This window comes from Salvelinus sp. IW2-2015, linkage group LG11 (assembly GCF_002910315.2).
Source record: "Salvelinus sp. IW2-2015 linkage group LG11, ASM291031v2, whole genome shotgun sequence".
Lineage (NCBI taxonomy): Eukaryota > Metazoa > Chordata > Actinopteri > Salmoniformes > Salmonidae > Salvelinus > Salvelinus sp. IW2-2015.
In genome coordinates, this window is record NC_036851.1 from 50203579 (window position 1) to 50222276 (window position 18698).

The 18698-nt window shown below is 44.8% G+C and overlaps 1 protein-coding gene across 1 annotated transcript in view; it reads right to left on the bottom strand.

Moving 5' to 3' along the window:
- Nucleotides 1-18692, bottom strand: part of LOC111970529 (focal adhesion kinase 1) — a 23876-nt gene extending 5184 nt beyond the window's left edge. Inside the window, 8 exon segments of the mRNA XM_070445850.1 lie at nucleotides 3320-3428; nucleotides 7519-7811; nucleotides 9848-9979; nucleotides 10190-10327; nucleotides 10872-10958; nucleotides 16414-16432; nucleotides 16434-16517; nucleotides 18567-18692. Coding sequence (XP_070301951.1) covers nucleotides 3320-3428; nucleotides 7519-7811; nucleotides 9848-9979; nucleotides 10190-10327; nucleotides 10872-10958; nucleotides 16414-16432; nucleotides 16434-16517; nucleotides 18567-18622 — 918 coding nt within the window. The 5' untranslated portion in view covers nucleotides 18623-18692.
- Between the last annotated feature and the right edge of the window lie 6 nt (nucleotides 18693-18698).

Here is an 18698-nt window from a genome sequence, read left to right on the forward strand (position 1 = left end):
TGTTCGTTGATGCACAAAAATATTGAATACAACTCTCAATAACCTCTAGGTTATTCTGTAAACTTCAATCAGCAAGTGTTTTATTGACTTACATTTAAACAGGGAATACTGCATATGGTCTTGTTCTTCAGTTTTTTTTAGGGCTATCACAGTAAAGCAGAGATGTGTTTTTACTGTGGAACGCCATGTAAACTGGTGGTTGGCTGTGGTCCGGTTAGGTCTGTGTATCCAAGCAGCAGGAGTATTTTGAGTGTTGGTGGAGAGACCACAACACAAGATGACACCAGAGAGACTGCTCACTGGGATGTTGTGGAAAAACACTGTTGGAATGTGGAATGAATCCTGCTGGTTTATTTTCAACTGCTTGTTTGTGTTTGTTTGTGCAGACAGGAAACCAGCACATATACCAACCCATAGGCAAACCAGGTAATGTTCAGCCAATGTAATTACAGGTTTACCTTACACCTATTGTTGTCAATGTTCCCTGTTCTCTGACTCTAACTCTGACGGGCTCTGACTGGCTCTGACTCTGACTGGCTTAACTCTGACGGGCTCTGACTGGCTCTAACTCTGAGTGGCCTAACTCTGACTGGTTGCTCTGACTCTGACTGGCTCTTGACTCTGACTGGCTCTGACTCTGACTGCTCTGACTCGGACTGGCTCTGACTCTGACTGGCTCTGACTCTGACTGGCTCTAACTCTGACGGGCTCTGACTCTGACGCTCTGACTCTGACGGCTCTTGACTCTGACTGGGCTCTGACTCTGACTGGCTCTGACTCTGACGGGGCTCTGACTGGCTCTAACTCTGACTGGCTCTGACTCTGACTGGTCTGACTCCGACACCGGCTCTAACTCCGACCGACTCTGACTGGCTCTGACTCTGCACTGCTCTGACTGCTGACACCGACTCTGACGCTCGACTGACTGGCTCTGACTCTGACTGGCTCTGACTCTGACTGGCTCGGACTCTGACTGGCTCTAACTCTGACTGGCTCTAACTCTGACTGACTCTGACTGCTCTAACTCTGACTGACTCTGACTGGCGCTGACTCTGACTGGCGCTGACTCTGACTGACTAACTCTAATCTGGCTCTAACTCTGACTGACTCCTAACTCTGACTGGCTCTAACTCTGACTGACGTCTAACTCTGACTGGCTCTGAACTCTGACTGGACTCTCTGACTCTCTCTTGACTGGCTCTGACGTCTGACTGGCTCTGACTCTGACTGGCTCTGACTCTGACTGGCTTCTAACTCTCTACTGACTGCTCTCTGACTCTGACTGGCTCTGACTCTGACTGGCCCGTCTGACTCGCTGACTCTGAGGCGCTGACTCTGACTGGCGCTGACTCTGACTGCGCTGACTCTGAACTGGCTCTGACTCTGACTGGCTCTAACTCTGACTCTGACGGCTCTGACTGACTTTGACTCTAACTCTGACCCCTCAACTGTTCTAGCACATTCCTCAACCATTGTACTGCTAAACTACAGTGGGAGAAAAGTATTTGATACACTGCCGATTTTGCAGGTTTTCCTACTTACAAAGCATGTAGAGGTCTGTAATTTTTATCATAGGTCCACTTAACGGTGAGAACGGGAATCTAAACAAAAATCCAGAAAATCACATTGTATGATTTTAGTATTCATGTTGCATTTTATTGCATGACATAAGTATTTGATCACCTACCAACCAGTAAGAATTCGGCTCTCACAGACCTGTTAGTTTTTCTTTAAGAAGCCCTCCTGTTCTCACTCATTACCTGTATTTAACTGCACTGTTTGAAACTCGTTACTGTATAAAAGACACCTGTCCACACACTCAATCAAACAGACTCCAACCTTCCACAATGGCCAAGACCAGAGAGCGTGTAAGGACAATCAGGGATAAATTGTAGACCTGCACAAGGCTGGGATGGGCTACAGGACAATAGGCAAGCAGCTTGGTGAGAAGGCAACAACTGTTGGCGCAATTATTAGAAAATAGAAGAAATAGAGAAAGTTAAGATGATGGTCAATCACCTCGGTCTGGGGCTCCATGGTAAGATCTGCACCTCGTGGGCAATCAATGATCATGAGGAAGGTGAGGGATCAGCCCAGAACTAACACGGCAAGGACCTGGTCAATGACCTGAAGAGAGCTGGGACCACAGTCTCAAAGAAACCATTAGTAACACACTACGCCGTCATGGATTAAAATCCTGCAGCGCAACAAGGTCCCCTGCTCAAGCAGGCGCATGTCCAGGCCGTCTGAAGTTTGCCATGACCATCTGGATGATCCAGAGAGGAATGGGAGAAGGTCATGTGGTCTGATGATTCAAAATAGAGCTTTTTTGGTCTAAACTCCACTCGCCGTGTTGGAGGAAGAAGAAGGATGAGTACAACCCCAAGAACACCATCCCAACCGTAAGCATGGGGTGGAAACATCATTCTTTGGGGTGCATTTTCTGCAAAGGAGGACAGACGACTGCACTATTGAGGGGAGGATGGATGGGCCATGTATTGCGAGATCTTAGCCAACAACCTCCTTCCCTCAGTAAGGCATTATGATGGGTCGTGGCTGGGTCTTCCAGCATGGACAAGCGACCCGAAACACACAGCAGGGCAACTAAGGGTGGCTCCGTAAGAAGTATCTCAAGGTCCTGGAGTGGCCTAGCATCTCCCAGACCTGAACCCAAATAGAAATCTTTGGAGGGAGCTGAAGTCCGTATTGCCCAGCGACACCCCGAAAACCTGAAGGATCTGGAGCGGTCTGTTATGGAGGAGTGGGCCAAAATCCCTGCCTGCAGTGTGTGCCAAACCTGGTCAAGAACACAGGAACTTGTATGATCTCTGTAATTGCAAACAAAGGACTTCTGTACCAAATATTACAGTTCTGCTTTTCTGATGTATCAAATACTTATGTCATGCAATAAAATGCAATTAATTACTTAAAAAATATACATGGATTTTCGGGATCTTTGTTTTAAGGATTCCGTCTCTCCAGTTGAAGTGTACTATGATAAAATTACAGACCTCTACATGCTTTGTAAGTAGGAAAATCGGCAAAACGCAGTGTATCAAATACTTGTTCTCACGAATTTGACAGGCTGACAATATGGCTATTTCTGCTAGGCCTGTGTAGTTTGTGCATAATATAGATATTTGATAGGAATATCGTGAATCTGTGAGAGTTTGATAAGAAAATGTACAATTCCTGTGACATCTTCCATATAGTCATGCGTTGTTTTATTCCTTATGTAACTGATTATGGGTTCTTCGCCTCACAAACATGCATATATTGTACTATATGTTGTAGTTAAGTATCTGTTATTCTATTGTACGTATCTGATGGTCCTTTGCCTCAACAGAACATGCAGCTCCACAAAGAAACCCCCCTCCCGCGAGCCCCCAGTCACCTGGCAGCTCTGGCCAGCCTGAACCCCGTGACAGCTACAATGAGGGAGTGAAGGTAAACTGATGCTCACATCTTTATTCTACCATATCTACCAATCAAACTTTACACGCCTTCTACAACAATCCAGTCATTTGGCTTCATCGCTCATTTAAGCCACAGATTTACACGTCTCAAAGTTGTTTCAATTTATTTGTAGTTATTGTGTTGGTTTTTACTTTTGCATGTGCCTCCTAAACAAAGTGTTCATCCATCATTTTAAGCTAGAATCCTTCATTGAAATGAAACAAGTGGTTCACCCCCACTCTGTTTGGTAAAAAGCTGAGGGATGGACCTGGAGAAATGTACCACGTTCAAATCATAGACAGAGCTGTGGATGCAAGGACTGACCATTCATGATATCAACATGATAGTTGAACCATTTTTGAGGCTAGACAGTGTTTGTTTACATTTACTTTGTTTACAAACATCAGAGTAAAACAAGTTGTTGGGTTCTGATGAGGTACGACAGTTGAACTAAGCTCCTGAGGCATTTACAAGTTATATTCTTCAAATATCAATGGTATATCACTGAGTGGACAAAACATTAAGGACACCTTCCTAATATTGATGCACCCCCTCCCCTTTGCCCTCAGACAGCCTCAATCGTAGGTCATGGACTCTACAACGTGTCCAAAGCGTTCACAGGGATGCTGGACCATGTGACTCCAATGCTTCCCACAGTTGTCAAGTTGCTGGATGTTCCTTGGTGGTGGACCATTCTTGATACACACAGGAAACTGTTGAGTGTAAAAACCCAGCAGTGTTGCAGTTCTTGACACAAACCGGTGCACCTGGCACCTACTACCATACCCATGTCTCAATTGTCTCAAGTCTTAAAAATCATTCTTTAACCTGTCTCCTCCCTTCATCTACACTGATGAAGTGGATTTAACAAGTGACATCAATAAGGGATCATAGCTTTCACCTGTATTTCACCTGGTCAGTCTATGTCATGGAAAGAGCAAGTGTCCTTAATGTTTGTACATTCAGTGTTTAATTAATTTATACGTGCAAAAATGGATGTTGCAATTAAGGATTCTAACTTTAAGCTGAGAAGTTCATGACTATGCATCTAAACATGACTAACTGTCCCTATTCCTGTTAGAACATTCCTACATGACTTACCATGTTGTCCAGATCACAACGACTACCACTGTATTTCAAATAACAGACTTCCCTTTCTTTTATGACACCCAAAAGACCGGAGATGTCACTATTTTCCCCAGTGATGTTACTATGGCAACAGGCCGTTTGAGTTTCTCTGTGTCAGCACAGAACAACCAGGAGCGTTACCTTCCCTTATACAAACTGTTAGCTCTGCTCTGCTACCCAACATGCTAAATGGCTATCCATCACTCCTTGGCTTCATCCTCTGCCTGGCTATAATTATTATCAGGGAGACAGATTCTGACAGTTATCTCGCCATGAAGCAAGATTTTGGTTTTGCAAATTGCCCAGTAAAATAGAGTGGATTGCATGAGAGCTSCTGCATTAATGTGGCCGGTGTTTTAAACTAAGAGTGGGTTTGGTTTGGGGCTATACTCTTCTAATGGTCCATGCAGCTCAGAACACAGCTGTCCATACAGCTCAATGTAATGACACTGAGCAATGACAGGGAACAAATGAAATAGTTCTACATTCTATGTCCTAATAGCTCTATGTTCTATGTTCTAATAGTTCTACATTCTAATAGTTCTACATGCTATGTCCTAATAGTTCTACATTCTATGTCCTAATAGTTCTACATTCCATGTCCTAATAGTTCTACGTTCTATGTTCGAATAGTTCTACATTCTAACAGTTCTACATTCTATGTTCTAATAGTTCTGCATTCTATGTCTTAATAGTTCTACGTTCTATGTCCTAATAGTTCTACGTTCTATATCCTAATAGTTCTACGTTCTATGTCCTAATAGTTCTACGTTCTATGTCCTAATAGTTCTACGTTCTAACAGTTCTACGTTCAAACAGTTCTACATTCTATGTTCTAACAGTTCTACATTCTATGTTCTAATAATTCTATGTTCTATGTTCAAACAGTTCTACATTCTATATTCTGATAGTTCTACATTATACATTCTATACATGAGAACAGATGGATATTCCTTCATATCAGTCAGTGTTCTTTTTTTCTCCTTTTAAGCCCAGTAAACATGTTGGTATCCTAACGTGAATTCAAAGAGCAAAGACTAAATCTTCAACCATTCTCTTTTTTTAAATGATCAATATATATATTTACAATTGTTGGTCCCAAGATGATCTGTGTAAATCTGTTAACCCCTTGACTTTCGCTTTTCCAGTTGAAGGTAAATGTGCTAAAAGAAATACATACAACTTGCTTATGGAATGCCTATGTAGTAAGCATGTACAGCGCATTCAGAAACTATTCAGACTCCTTGACTTTTTATACATTTTGGAAAAACAAGGTTTTTATCACAATGACATAAGTATTTAGACCCTTTACTCAGTACTTTGTTGAAGCACCATTGGCAGCGATTACAGCCTCGAGTCTTCTTGGGTATGAAGCTAGAAGCTTGGCACATCTGTGTTTGGGGAGTTTCTCCCATTTTTCTCTGCAGATCCTCTCAAGCTCTGTCAGGTTGGATGGGGAGCGTTGCTGCACAGCTATTTTCAGGTCTCTCCAGAGATGTTAGATCGGGTTCAAGTCTGGGCTCTGGCTGGGCAACTCAAGGACATTCAGAGGATGCCACCTCTTGAAGTTGTCTTGGCTGTGTACTTAGGGTAGTTGTCCTGGAGTAGGTTTTCATCAAGGATCTCTCTGTACTTTGCTCCGTTCATCTTTCCCTTGATCCTGACTAGTCTCCCAGTCCCTGCCGCTGAAATACATCCCCACAGCATGATGCAGCCACCACCATGTGTTCACCGTAGGGATAATGCCAGGTTTCCTCCAGACGTGACGTTTGGCATTCAGGCCAAAGAGTTAATCTTGGTTTCATCAGTCCAGAGAATTTTGTTTCTCATGGTCTGAGAGTCCTTTAAGTATCTTTTGGCAAACTCCAAGCAGGCTGTCATGTGCCTTTTACTGAGGAGTGGCTTCCATCTGGCCACTCTACCAATAAAGGCTTGATTGGTGAGTGCTGCAGAGATGGTTGTTTCTGGAAGGTTCTCCCATTTTCACACAGGAACTCTGGAACTCTGTCAGAGTGACCATCAGGATCTTGGTCACCTCCCTGACCAAAGCCCTTCTTCCCGATTGCTCAGTTTGGCTGGGCGGCCAGCTCTAGGAAGAGTCTTGGTGGTTTCAAAACTTCATTTAAGAATCATGGAGGCCACTGTGTTCTTGGGGCCCTTCAATGCTGCAGATATTATTTGGTACCCTTCCCCAGATCTGTGCCTTGACACAATTCTGTCTCGGAGCTCTTCGGACAATTCCTTCGACCTCATGGCTTGGTTTTTGCTCTGACATGCACTGTCAACTGTGGGACCTTATATAGACAGGTGTGTGCCTTTCCAAATCATGTCCAATCAATTGAATTTACCACAGCTGGACAACAATCAAGTTGTAGAAACATCTCCAAGGATGATCAATGGAAACAGGARGCACCTGAGCTCAATTTTGAGTTTCATAGCTAAGGGTCTGAATACTTATGTAAATAAGGTATTTCAGTTTTCTTTTTTTAATACATTTGAAGAAAATTCAAAAAACCTTTTTCACGCTTTGTCATTATGGGGTATTGTGTGTAGATTGATGGGAATTTTGTATTTATTTAATACATTTTGGAATAAGGTTGTAACGTAACAAAATGTGGAAAAAGAGAAGGGGTCCGAATACTTTCCGAATGCACTGTATCTATTATGCATTTATATGTTGAAGCTCTCTGAGCCAAAGTCYTGTTTTAAAAACTGATAGCATCTATCTGTCAGGGGGCCTGTTGCTATTTTACCACAAAACCATTCAGTAAGGAAAACATTTATGCCTGCTAATATACTGCACTACAGCGTAAATACAGAAATACTGGTTTGATTGACTTGAGGCTCTAGAGTTACTACACAGGCTGTCTGGGAGTGTTCTCTCCCATGGGAGTGTTCTCTCCCACTGTACGACTGACTTACTGTAATACTCACTGACTCACTGTATAACTCATACACAACCCCAGGCTAGGAGTGGTACAACAAGCACAGACAACAGAGAGACATTGACGGGAACCCCCCTCCCCCTCCAGACAAAATCTCTTTAACATCTTTTGAGTGAAAGCCCAAGGTATTTTGCATATTTGTGAGAGAGGTAAAGAGAAAAMGAGATAGCGTTGACTGTTATTCCATCCAGGGYAACCAAGTAAAAAGAGGAGACTTACTGGGCCTTGGAGGATGCAGTCATCCCGGTCAATGCTGCCTCTGGAATTCCTTGAATCCGGCTTCTGGTTGTGACCGAGAGAGACACAGCAGGTTAAATGAAGGATCGAACGAACAAACAAACAAATGCTCAGACTGATTTCAATGTGGAAAACAATCATTATTTCTCTATATCACAGTGATAATGGACATTACTTTGCTATAACTGTGGTATGACATCTGATGCACTGATATTCAAATCAGTCAGATCAAATCTAAATGAATATACAATATCATGACAAATACAAATCACTGCTACGTAAACACAGCACAAAACGGTAACAAGAGACATTCTCCGCTTGATCCTTGGAGTCGTCATTATTATTTGTGTGTGTGTTGTATTGTAATATAGGGTTTCAGCTAATGTAAGCTAGCTAAGCTTTGACGTGACTTTCTGTTGCGGAGGTAAATGAGCTGCWCATCCAACTTGCAGAAAGCGCGAGACCCAACAKCTGCGCATGCGTAAAACCCTTACATCGCTCGATACCGTTTTCCACAAGCAAAGTGACATTAGATTGCAGCTAAAACCACATCTTCTGAGCGACTTTATCTAATGCGATGTAACGCGCCTAAAGTTGTTTTAAATGGTTTTCCAGTGCACTTGTCGCTGTTATTTCTTGATGAGCATCAATTGTAGTATGTTAATATTTTTTTCTAGTATCTTCATCTTTTTTCTAGTATGCTAATATATTTTAACATCTACATTAGTAGGCACATTCAATTATTTATCTTTCTAGCACTTCAACACAGAAGGAACAGTTGTACACAGCTTAGAATCCTGCAGCGCAGCAAATGTACTCCTGCTGCTGCTCTGCCCGTTAACTTATTAATACTTCAGTCTCACGCCAGCTGCCTGCCAAACTATTTACATTCCTCTCTCCTTCCCTCCCTCCTTCCCTAATGCTGTACCAGTTTTCCGAGGCAGGACTTGAAAACCTGCATCCTTTGGACTGCTGTTCTCTGCTGGGTGTTTCAGTGCCTGGGAGGAGAGCATGGAGCGAGCTGCTAGGAATTCCATCAACAGGATGAGAGAGGTTCCCCAGTTTTACTCCTGTTTACACGGCTTGGCTCACTGACTGACTGGCTCGCTGACTTACTGACTGACTGGCTCGCTGACTGACTCACACAAAGTGAACATGCTGCCAGATAGTGGTCTTTCTCTGTTGGCCTGCCTCTCTCTCTTCCTCCCTCTTTGTCTCTCTCTATCTCTCCACCTCTCGCTCTCTCACCCTGTCTCTTTCTCCCTCCCTATCTCTCTCCCTCCCCTGGTCCTCTCCTTCCTTTCTTCTAGTAGTCCCTCCCCTTGTATGAAATAAGAGTCTACGGGTCTAAACTACATACAACCTACTCAGCTTTCCAGCAAAGATCATTTGGCTTTCACCAACTCTGGGTCAAAATAAGTTTACCATACTTGACGGCGCATGGAGGGACAAACCTATCATTAGCTAGGAATTTGCCTTAGCCACACCTGGGCGCACGCACGCACGCACGCACGCTTTTTGTTTCCCCCTTTCTTCTCTGAAACCGCCTTTGTCCGTTGAAAGTAAAAAATTATCCAAGAAGTGAACTGAGGCGCTCTGGGACACATCTCAGAGATAATGATACGGTACTACTAAAATAACTGAGGGGTATGAAGCCAGTGCAAAKCATAATGTACGACATCTGTGCACAATTAACACAGGGCTTTCCAAGGAATGATGATGRACCTTTGTGTCAGACATTACAGTTGTAAGTAAACACCCTGAAAACAGAACATGAAGGGGCAAGTCTGTTATCTCCTGCATCACCATCAGAAGGGTTACAGGAGGCAGGTCTGTTATCTCCTGCATCACCATCAGAGGGGTTACAGGAGGCAGGTATGTACAACCATTATGTGTGTGTGTGGGATGTGTGTATGTATATATAGTGTGTGTGTGTGCTTGTATATGTGTGTGGTATGTGTGTATGTATATATATAGTGTGTGTGTGTGTGGTATGTGTGTATGTATATATAGTGTGTCTGTGTGTGGGGTATGTGTGTGTGTGGTTTGTGTGTATGTATATATAGTGTGTGTTTTATTACCAGGAAGCGTTCCTCCTGCTCCAGCCACCGCTGGTCCTCCTCCATCTGCTGCTGTTGCATCATCAGCTGTTCCTCCATCAGGAGGGGGGGCAGAACCTGACCCATCACCTGCATGTCCAGAGACCCCCTGTCCTGAGACAGACCGACACAGAGAGAGAGAAAGAGAGAGAGAAAGAGAGATATAGAGAAAGAGCGAAAGAGAGAGAAAGAGAAAAAGAGAGATTGAGAGAGAGAGAGAGAGAATCAGTGCATTGTCCCTCACCAACCTCAATCGCTACTASAGTYCCATCTTGTTATTGGGAGCACCAGGTGTACAACACTGGTCCATCCCCAGATCCTTACCTCCATGTTGGGGGACCACATGGGGAGGTCCTGCTGCCGGTGGTGGTTCCAGGTGTCATGGGGATCGTGGGATGCCTGGGGAGGGTACATCCCACTGGTCATGGAGGGCATGCCGTGGGGGCCTGGGTATCCTGCCATCTGGGAAGGACAGGGGCCTTTGAATTAGTAATGTATCTACTTAGATCAGGAACCCCCAATATCCCAACTACCAAAACAGAATCCCATGACATCTAGGGAAAGGCCTGTTATAACTACTGTATAAACACAGGGTACTGTCTTATGTCTCTCTGTCAGTGTGTTGTAGTAGCTAGGCTACCTGCTAGTGGTTATGATGTTATAACTACTTTATAACACAATGTACCAGCTCTCCTTGCTCTACCTGCTAGTGGTTATGCTGTTATAACTACTTTATAACACAATGTACCAGCTCTCCTTGCTCTACCTGCTAGTGGGTATGCTGTTATAACACATTTAAAATTTACATTTGAGTCATTTAGCAGACACTCTTGTCCAGAGCGATTTACAGGAGCAATTAGGGTTAAGTGCCTTGCTCAACGGTACATGGACAGATGTTTCACCTAGTCGGCTCAGGGATTCAAACCAGTAACATTTCGGTTACTGGTCCAACGCTCTTAACTGCTAGGCTACCTGCCCCCCCGTGTACCAGCTCTCCTTGCTCTACCTGGTAGTGGGTGGGCTGCCCCAGGTGCTGTGGGCTGGGGTAGAACCCCTCACTGGAGCGTGGGCTTGGGTACCCTGGTCTGCTGGGCTATAGAGAGACAGACAAAGAGCTCTGTTAAATACATGCTGCTGCTTCATCTCCATAGCTAGGTCTGGGTTAGATAGAGCTAGGCACACACACACTGACTGGCACACACACACACTGACTGACACACACACACACACTGACTGGCACACACACACACACACACACACACACACACACACACACCTGACTGGCACACACTGACTGGCACAACACACACATACACTGACTGGCACGCACAACACACCACACACACACACACATTGACTGGCACACAAACTACAGATGCAATGTGTGTGGACAGAGTTCGAGCTGTTCAAAAGGGAAACAAAGAAAGGCTATGAAACAAGCAGGCGGTTAGTTCAACATCCACAACATAAAAGTTACATGAGAGTTGTGGTGTTGGACTTAGTAGAGTTGCTGGTTATTTTTGGTGCGGGGGAGGGGGGAATGAGGGTAGAATAATCATCTCCAATTCAGGGTGACTTGTTGATAGGCAGGCAGGCAACAATCTCCTCCTCCACTGAGCATTGCACTCAGACTTTCCTTATATTTAATCATAACGAGACATCTACCTTACAGACCTTTTCACAGTAAGCTTCTCGAGGCCAAACCTCCCGATTAGCAAAAGACAGTGAACAAAACAGAACAGGCTGTAAGTTACAACATGTGACAACACTGTGGAAACATGAAATGATGTGCAAGAGACAGAGTTCAGATGCTCATTTAGAACACGTACAATAGAAACATCATAAAACAGGAAATCCAAGATTCTACACAACGTTGGGATGGCTAAGATGACGACAACGGAAGCATCAACCAACCGTGTTGAAAAAGGACCAATGAGAGCAGCATGTTTTCATGGTAGAATAASAGTAGATTGCATCATCCAGAGATCTGGAGGGAGGAGACGTCACCCTGCTGTACAGTACTGCATAATGCATCCCAAATGGAACCCTGTTCCCTAACATAGTGCCCTTCTTTCCTCCAGAGGCCTATGGGCCCAGGTCAAAAGTAGTGCACTACATAGGGGAAAAGGGTGCCATTTGGGACAAGGATWACACAAGCATCCTACACAGGCTCTGAAAGTGASTGACAACCTGAGGACATTTCAATAGCATTTCCCCCTCAAGGACAAGGCACATTGTGTTAGCATGTGTTAAGACAACATGCCGCTTTCCAAACAGCTTAGTGTCACAATATTCAACAAAGAAAATCACTAAATCTACGTTGGGCCAAAACATTATTTAATTCTAAATGTAATTTAATGTTACTCTAGTTTGTTTGCCATCATACTCAGTGTAAGTATTTAGGCGACAGCTTTTAACAAATCCACAATAATCATCTAACTAGATTTGAAGCCATTTTGTGTCTCTTGTCAAAGTGAAATAGCACTATAATGGATCACTGTTGCATCCTAACAGGAGCCCTATGAGAAACAGCCAGTGATTTCTCTACATAACTTGACACTGAAATCCCTGGATTGGAACTGAACAGTGTCCAGCCCTGCTGTGTTTCTTTCAGAGAGACACCACTAGAGTGGCGTATGTCAAAACCTTTACAGCTCTGATCTATTTAATGCTGTGGCCCTCTGTCCTGTCCTGTTCCACCGGCCTGTATGGATCTGTGGACTGCATGGGTCAGCTGCTGCTTTTGGGGTGGCTGTAGCATGTCAGTGTGGAGGTGGGGGTAGAGGATCTGACGATTCGACCACCACAGGGGCATGGAGGGTCTCCTCAGGGCTGCACGGTGGGGGGTGGGAAGGACAGTTGGGGTAGCACAGGAGGGCTAAGGGCCAAAGCATTGAGGTATAGGCGCCGACAGACATTCCAGACTAAAGCTTTGCTGCAAGGAGGGGGACAGCACAGACAGACAGGACAGGACAGGACAGGACAGGACAGGACAGGACAGGACAGGACAGGACAGACAGACAGACAGACAGACAGACAGACAGACAGACAGACAGACAGACAGACAGACAGACAGACAGACAGACAGACAGACAGACAGACAGAGACAGACAGACAGACAGACAGACAGACAGACAGACAGAACCAGACAGACAGACAGACAAGACAGCAGACAGACAGACAGACCAGACAGACAGACAGGAACAGGACAAGACAGACAGACAGACAGACAGACAGACAGACAGACAGACGGAGGACCAGACATACAAACAGACAGACGGAGTTACCAGACAGACAGACAGACGGAGGTACCAGACAGACAGACAGACAGACGGAGGTACCAGACAGACAGACGAGGTACCAGACAGACAGACGAGTACCAGTCAGACAGAGTACAGCAGACAACGGTACCAGTCAGACAACGAGTACCATCAACAGACGAGTACAGACAGACAAAGACGGACCAAAGACGAGACCAGACATACAGACAACAGACAGATGGAACCAGACAGACAGACAGACAGATGAGGACCAGACAGACAGACAGACATGAGGAGACCAGACAGACAGAGAGACGGAGGACAGACAGACAGGCAGAGGACCAGACAGACATACAGACAGATGAGGACCGACAGACAACAGACGGAGGACCAGACAGACAGACAGACAGGACAGAGAAGACTGAGGGACCAGACAGACGAGAGACGGAGGGAGACAGGAACAGAGACACTGAGACACAGGGAGATGTGGTCAGACACACAGACAGACAAGCACATTGAGACATGATGAACATTGCTGAAGACAAAAGCCAGCTGGTGATAAGCTGTAAGCAGAGAGCTGGTAGAGGAACTAATGGGAAGGAGAGCAGGGAAGTCAGCTGGGAGGAGAGCAGGGTAGTCAGTGGCGGAGAGCTAGGTAGTCAGTGTGGAGGAGAGCAGGGTAGTCAGTGGGGAGAACAGCAAGGTAGTCAGTAAGGGGGGACAGGGTAGTCACATAAAATAGTCCTTGATTAAAGATTCCCTTGATAAAAAAAGTATCTATAATTCCTGATTAAAATTCCTTGATAAAAAAGTATCTTGAAAAATAGCTCTTGATAAAATAGTTCCCATCAATAGTCATCACACAGTATTAGAGAGAAATGGTGGTTATAAACTCAGCAAAAAAAGAAACGTCCTTTTGTCAGGACCCTGTCTTTCAAGATAGTTCATAAAAATCCAAATAACTTCACAGATCTCATTGTAAAGGTTTAAACACTGTTTCCATGCTGTTCAATAACCAAAACAATTAATGAACATGCACCTGTGGAACGGTCGTTAAGACACTAACAGCTTACAGACGGTAGGCAATTAAGGTCACAGTTATGAAAACTTAGGACACTAAAGAGCCTTTCTACCGACTCTGAAAAACACCAAAAGAAAGATGCCCAGGTTCCCTGCTCATCTGCATGAATGTGCCTAGCATGCTGCAAGGAGGCATGAGGACTGCAGATGTGGCCAGGGCAATAAATTGCAGTGTCCGTACTGAGACGCCTAAGACAGCGCTACAGGAGACAGGACGGACAGCTGATCGTCCTCGCAGTGACAGACCACGTGTACAACATCTGCACATTATCGTTACATTCGAACATCACACCTGCAGGACAGGTACAGAGATGGCAACAACAACTGCTCATTTATACCAGAATGCACCAATCCTCCATCAGTGCTCAGACTGTCCGCATAGGCTGAGAGAGCTGGACTGAGGGCTTATAGGCCTGTTGTAAGGTAGGTCCACACCAGACATCACGGCAACAACGTCTCTATGGGCACAAACCACCGTCGCTGGACAGACAGAACTGGCAAAAGTGCTCTTCATCTACAGAGTCCGGTTTTGTCTCACGGGGTGATGGTTGGATTCTCATTATCGTCGAAGAATGAGCTTACACCAAGGCTGTACTCTGGAGCGGGATCGATTTGAGGTGGAGGGTCCGTAATGGTCGGGGCGGTGTGTCACAGCATCATAGACTGAGCTTGTTGTCATTGCAGGCAATCTCAACGCTGTGCTTTACAGGGAAGACACCTCCTCCCTCATGCGAGCCCTTCCTGCAGGCTCATCCTACATGACCCCCAGCATGACAATGCACCAGCATACTACTCGTTCTGCTGATTTCCTGCAAGACAGAATGTCAGTGTTCTGCATGGCAGCGAAGAGCCCGGATCTCAATCCCATTGAGCACGTCTGGGACCTGTTGGATCAGAGGTGAGGGCTAGGGCTATTCCCCAGAATTGTCCGGACTTGCCTTGTAAGAGTGGGTAACATCTCACAGCAAAACTGGCAAATCTGGTGCAGTCATGAGGAGGGATCCACTGCATACTTAATGCAGCTGGTGGCCACACCAGATACTGACTGTTACTTTTGATTTTGACCCCTCTTTTTCAGGACACATTTCTGTTAGTCACATGTCTGTGAACTGTTCAGTTTATGTCTCAGTGTTGAATCTTGCTTTGTTCATACAAAATTTACAGATGTTAAGTTTGCTGAAAATAACGCAGTGACAGTAGAAGACGTTTCTTTTTTTGCTGAGTTTATATGGTGGCTGTACACAGAGCTGTTCAGTCCAGCAGCCAGCGTGTTTGCCCATGGTGGAACAGTTCCTAGAAGTAGGACCATGGGTAACAATAGATAAGGCTTTAGATAATGCAAACAGCTGCAGCAGAGAGAAAACGGGAACAGAAATGACATTAGTATATCAGTAGAAAATGAAAGCTCTCTAAATAACATTGAGGATGGAAGAGGTGAAGCTACAAAAACATTTCCTCAGAATAATGTCTAACAGTCTGACAGTCTGACAACAGAACTGAAAATTGTGGTCCAAGCATGTAGACCCACCTGACTATGTGTAATCTGAGGAGTCACTGACTAAAGCCTCAAGCTTGACTGTACTGTTTGTATTTGGTACAGTGTTACAGATGTCACACATGAAACTCTCTTGTAATGGGAGCAGCCAACTGAACAGACTGACTGCCAAGATAGGTGTTGATTTTGACGTCTGTGACTCCTGTGCCAAGCATAAAGTCGCTGTGGTGTGTGTGTGTGTGTGTGTGTGTGTGTGTGTGTGTGTGTGTGTGTGTGTGTGGTTCTATTAATGTGCTGTCTGTGTGTGTGTGTTAAAGTGTGCATTCTGTGAGTGTGTGTGTGACTCTTCTCTATCGTGTGTGTGTGTGTGACTCTCTCTCTCTCGATCGTGTGGTGGTGTTTGTGTGTGTGTGGTGTGTGTGGTGTGTTGTGTGTGTGTTGGTGTGTGTGTTGTGTTTGTGTGTGTGTGTGTGTGTGTGTGTGTGTGTGTGTGTGTTGTGTGTTTGTGTGTGTGTCTATTAATGTGCTTCTGTGTGTGTGTCTAAAAGTGTGCATCTGTGAGTGTGTGTGTGACTCTCTATCTGTGTGTGTGTGTGTGACTCTCTCTCTCTCTATCTGTGTGTGTGTGTGTGTGTGTGTGTGTGTGTGTGTGTGTGTGTGTGTGTGTGTGTGTGTGTGTTGTGTGTGGTGGTGTGTGTGGTGGTAAGCTTTACTTTAGGCGGCGCCTCGTGGACCCCCTGAGTCCAGAAGAGACTGACGTCTCATCTCCATACGTGTCCTCTCCTTCTGCTGCAGCTTCTCCTCCTCCAATATCTGACTGCACAGAGACAGAACAAACCACTGTGACTGTGTGTGTGGTGTGTGTGTCCGTGATACTATCAGACTTCAGGAGTGTCCACCAGGAGCATAACTATAGTTAGTCTAGCATATCCTAAAAAGACTAAACTTGTGCTGTGGCTTTGAGAGGGGAGGAGAGATACGCTGGATAAACTCTGTACAGGTTATTGTACATGTACTGTCCTGTACATGGTGAAGGTTTCTCCACTACAATCAGGGATGGATATTGTTGCAGCGTAGCTACACACAGTCCATCCTTCCTGTTAAGTCCTGCTGCGTTCTCAGATGGTTTTGTTGACAGAGCTGTTAGCTGACAGGGTGGGTTTACACAGCTGAGTAACACAACCCCTTGTAACAGCTACATCCTCTTTCCTGATACAGTACATAGAGCATACCAAATGGATCCCTATTTCCTATATAGTGCACACGTACCACAGAGCTCTATGGGCCGTGTTTAAAGTAGTGCACTATAAAGGGAATAGGGAGCCATTTGAGAGTCAGACAATGTGGTACACACACAGACCTTAAGGAATACAGAGTAGAAAGCAGACAGCGGTCCCACTCCACCCAGCCTGGACTGCTACAGTGATTTTATGCCTCTGTCCATAGCACATGGAAACCCATTGGACATGCACAAAAAGAGGGGAAACCGCTCAAACACATGAAACAGCTTCCTCCGTAGAGCCTGCAATAGCCATTAGAGGAATAAGCCATTTATAGAATCACACAATGAGAGGAGATGTGGGTCTACTCTACTGTACTGCTCTGTACTGTTCTGACAATACCTTTCAGCCAGCATTAACTTAGACCAAGTCTGAACAAATGCAGGCAATTCACTGAGCCAAACATTCTTCTGGATGCTAGAATATAGGTGTCTCCTCCAACTAAAACAAAGAACAGTACATGAAGTGGAGTCCTCCAGCCTAAATACAGGCAATAAACTGTGTCCCATGAACCCCACAGTCTCTCTCTTCTCTCTCTGTCTCTCTCTGTCCCTCTCTCTCGCTCTCCATCTCTCCCTTTCTGTCTCTCTCTTTCTCTCTTTCTCTCTGGGAGGGAGGACTATTTGTGGAAACAGCATTAGTCCTGGCTGCCATGCTGCCTTTGTATCTCTGTTCTTTACTGCCCAGATCAGTCACTCAATATAGTCGCTGCTGTCCTTGTCTGTTCCTAAGGCTAGAACTGAGATGGGGAAAAAATCATTTTCCCATAATGCCCCTTCATCCTGGAACATGCTTCAGAAGATTTTAAAGTTAGGGGAGTTAGTGTCTTTGCCTGTTTTTAAGACTCTGATCGACAACACTGTTTGTGATAACTGCAGGTGTTTCTAATCTTCAGTTGTATCTTTAACTTGTGACACTTTGTCTTTTGTGTGTATTCTGTATTTTTCTGTAATATTTTATGGACATGCTGCTATTTCCCTGTTTTGCCTTCTTGCCAGGTCGCCCTCACTAAAGKKTTTTTTAACTTCAATGGGTTTAACCTGGTTAAATAAAGGTTAAATAAATAAAAAATGTGTGATAGCAGCAGTAAATCAGACAAGAACAACATGGGGACCACCTGTCCTGGTCATTCTCCAGAACACACAACACAAACCTGACCCGTCTGTTAACAAGTTACAGGCTATTAGCACCGTTGCCTCTAATAACAAAAGTGTTCGCAGTGTTGCTGACAAAACATTATATAAAGTATTACTTTCTGTTGACTAGCTAATAGCTACTACCTTTAAAAAGAAATCAAACAGTCTGACAGTAACTCAACAGCATTACAATGGAAGCACACTGAACGCCATGCTAAATGACTCTCCAMACATATTCACTACTCACCAGCGTCACTTTGCTAGAGTTCCATATCATCAATGCTCAGAATAAGTCTGGAAAACTGTATTGTGAGGGACCTGAATCAAAACCATTCCTTCACAGCCAACTACATCACTCCACATGTTCTCAAGGCAGACCTCAATAGGACATATCCAGTCAACTGAGTCACGGAGAGAAGGAGATAAGGAAGGAAAAGCCCTGACTGTTACCTTACAACAGTGGGAGTTGAGCTGCCTCGTGTGCTGCTAGAGGAACAGGAGACCATATCCACTTAGATAATCCATTAGGGGAGAGACGTCCAGTACGCATGACACAAGTGTCCCAGAGACCAGACAGACAAC